This window comes from Labrus mixtus, chromosome 10 (genome assembly GCF_963584025.1).
Source record: "Labrus mixtus chromosome 10, fLabMix1.1, whole genome shotgun sequence".
In the NCBI taxonomy this organism is placed as follows: Eukaryota; Metazoa; Chordata; class Actinopteri; order Labriformes; family Labridae; genus Labrus; species Labrus mixtus.
The window spans coordinates 10,055,693-10,062,344 of record NC_083621.1 but is presented as its reverse complement, the minus strand read 5'-3'; the positions used below and the strand labels follow the sequence as shown (position 1 = coordinate 10,062,344).

At 40.3% G+C, this 6,652-nt stretch overlaps 2 protein-coding genes across 2 annotated transcripts in view; one reads left to right on the top strand and one right to left on the bottom strand.

Annotated features, from left to right (window-relative positions):
• The window catches only part of selenoh (selenoprotein H), a 291,866-nt gene that overhangs the window by 228,370 nt on the left and 56,844 nt on the right, over positions 1–6,652 (top strand). The gene's annotated exons all lie outside the window — the stretch shown is intronic.
• Positions 659–5,354, bottom strand: LOC132981904 (zinc finger protein 615-like). The gene is made up of 4 exons (XM_061048022.1): positions 4,942–5,354; positions 3,825–3,907; positions 3,681–3,741; positions 659–2,853 (listed from the first exon to the last, which is right to left on the bottom strand). Exons 1-4 carry the CDS (start codon positions 5,231–5,233, stop codon positions 2,069–2,071), a joined length of 1,221 nt encoding a protein of 406 aa, XP_060904005.1. The 5' UTR covers positions 5,234–5,354; the 3' UTR covers positions 659–2,068.

Below are 6,652 nucleotides of genomic sequence, written 5' to 3'. Positions count from 1 at the left end.
AAAGCACGCTAGAGTCAATAGGACACCTCCCACCGCCTCTCTCCTCCCATTTATTTCCGACTGTCGCCCCCTCTCTCCCTCGCTTAAAGTGTACACACACACTGATGTCATTTCATTGATTGCCCAAGAACAATAGACAAAGAGGAAGCGGCTTTTCTTGTGGAAGTAATACATTCCTAGCCAACACGACAAAACCATTGGCACATAAAACCACAACCAATGCCCTTTTAGATATCACACGTGCCTAGGAGGAGGATGGTAATCACTTGATTTATGAATCATGCTTGATTTGAAACTAAAGGATCATAACTGCATGGCTGTAACTTACACACGTCATAGCCTACCTTATATTTTCTGCTCAGCGTTTATCTCTACTGTAGCCTAGGCCTACTTTAAATCTCGGTTAGTAACCGGGCCTATTTGATATGTTTCTGACTTTAAGAACTTCAAAAGAAAAAATCAAAACCTCGAGTAACCTAAAACCTTGATAACCAACTGCGGGCAGGGTGGAAAGAGGAACAATGTAAGGAATTTCCCCCTGTTTCCGTATGAGTCTCCCCCAGCAGCACCTTGAGCAAACCACAGTCCCAGCAATCAGAGGGAACAAAAAAACAACACTGCACCCTAGAGGAGCAAAATGACACTTATCAGACAGGGACATTGTAAAACCAAAACATGAAACAATGTTTATTTATAATTTCCTGACAACAAAAAACGAACAGCATTCACACTTCAATCATTGCTCTCTTGAAATCTATCCTGGAAGTACAAAAAGAAGGAGAGAGCTACAAAAGAGGCAGCAGTAGAGGTAGTTTGCTTTCAAATGGGACAAGCACACATACACATAAATAGAGAACATGTAAATGGCTCTTTAATTATGGCAGTAAGCCCAAATTTTAAGACCCCTCCAAAAATAAAATGTTCAGAGTGATGAATAGGAGCCATGTCAGTTAATCTTGTTTTTTTGCCATCTGTGTGATATGAGAAAACCATTATTGATCAGATACTGAATGTTTTTTTATTCACTTAAAAAACACCTTATATACTGTATATATGTAGAAAAGGGGGGATATCAGGTGCTCATGTTGGCATTGAGGTAGACTCCAGGTGAAAGCCATGTGCTCTAGAAGGCAGGAAGATTAACAATTAAACTTAAGCGAGGAAAGCCTTTAATACATTAGGACATTTATCAATGAAAATCCTATAGAGCATGAGAAAGACATCGAAAGTTGGAGATATAAGAGGACCTAACCTTCCACTGCGACTTGACACTTCTACCACGGCGTCTGTCTTGTTTGTCTGCCGAGCATTGAGCTAAAGTATGATACCCAGAGCTAATTGAGGTAGAAGAAAAATAAAGTATTTACAAGATTAAATTGAAATACAGTTGCTTTGTATTTTCCTTGATTAATGGAGAGTAACAACATTTGTAAGTTAGTTTGCTTTAAAAAATAAACTCTCTAGCAGTCAAACAGGCACAGAAAAAAATTAAAAGGGGATTTTCAGTTTTCCTTTTTGCTGTGTCTCCTATTTTTTTTTTTAAAGGCTTTTAAGTCTCATCACTTTTAACAGAGATGATGGTCTGAACGACAACATTGTTCCTTTAACTGGAAAGATGTCAATAGTTAAAGGGCCCACATTATGCTTTTTCTGGTTTTATATGCCCTTTAGTGTGTTTTCCAAGTCTCCTGTGCATGTTTAGGCACATCTATGTGCAAAAATTCAAAGTCAGCAGAAACGCAGCTTCTCCTACGTCCTCCTGTTAGCTGTAGCATTAGCTGCATGTAACACTCAGTTCTAGCCCCCCTCGAAAAAAATTTGCCAGTGTGACGTCTTGTCAGTGTGATATCATTGATCTAAGCCCATTGGCTCGTTGTGGCAAGCCCAGCAGCTCATGTTGTATGCCCGTTTTTAGTAATTGTCTTAGGTGATTATATAACATATGTCAACATTTGACCTTTGGAAAAATAAATAAAATAAAAAAGGGCAAGATCACATTTTTCAAGAAAAAAAACTCTGTGGTACAGGTGTCAGTGATATAACACGCTAAAACATTGTTCTCTCATCATCAGAGTGCTCCATTTGGGATGTGTAGGCTCATGTGCCTGCGCAGGTTGCTGGGGTTGTTGAAGCTTGCGGTGCAATGATTGCAGGTGTATGGTTTCTCTCCAGAGTGAGTTCTCAGGTGGATCTTGAGGCTACCGTTCTGTGTGAAGCGTTTCCCGCACTGTGTACACGCATATGGCTTCTCCCCGGTGTGAATGCGCATGTGGATGCCCAGTGTAGTCTTGTTGACGAAGGACTTGCCGCAGAATGAACATAAAACAGGGGACTCCCCTGTGTGACTTGCCCGGTGTACTATTAGGTCTTCGCGGCTGAGGAAACGCTCCCCACAGAAGCTACAGTCAATGGATTTGTTAACAGATTGAGGGAAGACATTCTGCAGCTGGGGGAACTGGCTGATATGACTGGGTGGCCCCGCATGACTATCAGGTTCTAAAAATATTGTTTTTATAGCAGGATTCAACGCTGCTGAAGTCACCTGGGCGGAAGTGTCCACTACAACACTGTTATTCTGCATCCCTCTGATCGAGGGTCCATCATTGGATCCCAAAGTGAAATCCGCAATACTATCATGAGGGATGCTGTGGTCTGGAGACAGAGAGCTAAAAGCCTGGAGTTGAGTGATGTTAAAGAGGCTGCTCTCCTCCTGCAGAGGCCCCTCCCCTCGTCCATGAACACTTACGATTCTCAGCTCCACATTATTTTCTGTTAAGCAGGAAGAACCCGCAGGCTCTACATTCACAGTGGCAATACCACTCTGCTTACTTTGGTTTCCAAAGTGGTCCTGACCTGAGAAGACAAAACACAAAGACATCATAAACCAGGAAAAAAATAGGCTTTGATTTACAATTTACAAAACATTTGGTAGAAAAAGTAAATACTTTGTTGATAATGAATCACAGCAAAGTATTTTTATGACAGTATGTTCTGACAACAGTAAACATAAAGGAGTACAGGTGTCAGTGGCAAGGCCTGTTTTCTGAATAGAAGACAAAATTCGTGCTGTCGTAAAAGCTACTTTCTGGACTATCGACAAGTTGCTAGGTGACAGAAACGATAGTCTGCAAAGTAGCTCGGTAAAGTAGATTCTGCCACAGCACAATGTATCTGTCCACTATTAAGAAGCAGTGCAGACCGCATCCTATCTGAAAGCCCCATTAGACAGTATAAGAATTCAAAAGAAAAGCCTAACTATTTTTTATTTTAAATGTTGAAATAATGGAATTTTTAAACATGGAATAATAAATGTGATTAATCGCAACTAAATATTCAAATTTAGCGATTAATCAGGATTTTAAAATGAAATCATTTGACAGCCTCCTTTTTGTGTTGAAAGGTTTGCATAGGTTTTTCAAACATAAAAAGTGTGTCATTTACTATATTAACAAAGCTGACAATCACCAGCGGCTGTGGCTCAATAGGTAGAGTCGTTGCGGGTTCAATCCCCAGCTGAGCAACATGTGTTCTTGGGCAAGACACTTAACCCTGCATTGCTCCCACTGCTTCGGTGGTGGTGGTGTATGAATGGATTAGTGTTGTACTTACTCTCTGATGTACGTCGCTTTGGATAAAAGCGTCTGCTAAGTGAATTGTAATCGAATGACAGATCTTCTCACCTTGAACCTGCTCACATTCTCCAAAGTCGTCCTCATCTTTGATTAGGATCACATCTGCACACTAACAAAGTATGAAAACACATAAATGAGCAAACACAGTTTCAAAGTAAACTGAAAGTACACGTACAGGCAAGCTGTAGTTACCTCTAATCGAGAGGCGGCAGAGGAAGTCTTCTCCTTCGATTGTAGAGAAATAGAAACAACTTCCTCAACAGTCTTCTGAGCCACTGGTGATTTGGTGAGAAGTAGAGGAAAGGAAAACATTTTTTTTTTACAACTGCTGATGGCAAAAAGGGATGTGGGCGTCAGACGGTGCGGACTAAATTAGCCGTCTCCTAAATATACTGAACAAGTGTGAACCAAATGCATATTAAAAATCATATATAGAAATATGTACATCAGTACAGCTTCTTTAAGTCTGAGCTGAAATCCTGCAATGCCATAAACCCAAATATGTTAATTATATAAAATCAGAAACAAAATTCAGCAAATCTTCACATTTCTTGTCTGGGTCCAGTTAACTGGTACTTCTTACTATAGCTGATACTAGATCTATGAGTTTTACTTTTGGCCAGTAATACATTTAAGTGTAGGACAAGTCATTTATGTAGAGTTATATATGGTTGTTTTTTTAAATACATTTAACTGAAACATGAATACACAAGTGAGTCAGAAATTACTTTGAAGTGTAACTATTTTCAGATTTTTTATTGCCCCACTGGGGGAAACTTCATTTGCAGCAGGAGCACACAGTAAAAGAATACGTAAAATCCAAATTAAAAGATATTTCTTCTACTTAAGATGACTATAATATGCATTACAATATACAGCCTTTACGTGAATATAGTGTTTAACTAGTAGCCTAGTTAGTAACATTTAATTATAGATTATCCTGATAATTGTTTTAACAAATAGCTACAGGCGAAACGCGTTGTTATGCTCATACCTTTATGGTATGAGGGTAAAACCTAATATTTACAGTCTATGGGTAAAACCAGAGCCTTATAATTTAAATATCATTTTATAGGGTTTTGGGTAAACACAAGGAATACGTGACGTATGTATCACGTGGTAAGGAAATGAGGTTTATTGTTTTAACCAATCAGCTTTTTTCGACAAGAAAACATGAAAGATCTTTTTTTTAATGAAGACATAACGCAACTGACTGGTGTCTGATTGAAAAGTCCGTCATTGTTCAGTAACCTGCACCGCTACCTGAGTGAGAATATGACCCTTTAAAAAGTTATTAAGTGCTCCTTACCTTGTGGTTTAGTCCGTGGTTTAGGGACATTTCCTTTCAAGGAAAATCGGCTGGGCGGTCGTTGCGTCCTGGTCTGCAGCCTGAGGGAGAAAAGTTCACTCCTCATCACCTTCATCCTCATCCTCAGGGCTTCGTTTTCCTTCAGGCTCTGGCTCAGATGTAGCCGGATGGTCGCCGAGTTCTCCGAGAACATCTGACTGATTTCCGTCACCGCAGCCTTTACCAGCACGTCCATTATGGACAAAAGCTGGGACTCGAGGTTTAAGCTGCACGACGGCATACCTGCAGACATTTTCCACTCAGCTGCCGCCCTGAATTATGTCAGGAAAAAAGCGCGACTAATTCGCAGGGTTAGCTTGTAAAAGTGACAACACAATGGCCTTTCCGGTAGCATGACGCTTGTTACCGTAAGTCAGAGAAAGCATGCGCAGGTTGGCCTGATATTTACCTGGTTCCCTTTTTTTTCCTGATCAGACAGTTAAAACCACAGACTGGGTTTGGTTAAAAGTAATATGAATACAGTTTTCAGGATCAGGCGTAGTACTTAACCCCGGGCCCTCTGGTCCCCATAAAAATATATCAATGTGGGCCCCACGTCAGCCAAAGCCCACCTCGCCAATTATAACCACACCTTCATTACATTATTATCATCAACCTTTATTTAAGTTAAGAGAGATCATTGAGGGCGTCCCTCATTTACTATGATGCTGGGAATACATAGGGCCTACATAAATGACAAAGAAAATGAGTTAAAGCAACAACAGGAAATAAAGTCAAGAGAGCAATAATGTAGTATAATACAATTAAAAAATGATTAATAAAGCTTATGACCACATAAAAGCTTTGAAGAACTAAACCTGTGTATTACACCCTGAGCATGCAGAGTGAGTCCTTAGCTGAAAGATTTCCGAAGGAAGCAACAAATAAATTAGAATTAAGTATGACAGTAGAGAAAAATTAAGTCCAAAGCATAACAAAAAAATAAAACATGGCAGGAGGATTGGAACAAGGAAGGTCAAGGTAGGTATTTTTACAATATCCAAAAGTAGGAGAAATTAAAGAAATAAACAGGAAGGGGCGCCGATGGCCTAGTGGTTAGTTTGTGGCAGGCAGCCACTAAGTCATTTGTTTTGATTTTATTAGGGAAAAGAGTTATTCATAATAAGGGGGCGGCTGATCTGACTGATGAGCAGGCTTTTGTTGTAGCTGTTTGTCAGGAGGCTTAAGGCCCATTTCAGCTCCAGCTATTTGCCTGTTACCAGGTTGACATCGCCATCAATGGGCTTAAAATTTCCACATTAGAAACCAATTAGTTATGCCACTGAGAGTACATCCATGTTTAGTACAGTTTATGGCTCAGCATCCACCTCCTGCCTCAGTACAGACTAGTTTTAGCAGTCAACAATGCACGGCCCAGCTCTAACCTAAAAATTGTGCTGTACTTTCTAATCTTAATGACCACAAGCAGAAGCCTTTACAAAAACATCTTATTTCCTCATCAAAATGACCTCCAGCAGGCTGCTTGTGTATGTTTCTGACCATGCTGTCAGAAACAGAACCCATGCATGAAGGTGACATGAGGACCCAATGTCCTCTAGTGGGACCTTTGCTCACAGCCCAGCACTGTGTAGATTGACATGGCATTCGCCAGGGAACACCAAAATTGGGAGGTTTGGCATTGGCGCCCCATTCTCTTTACAGATGAGAGCCA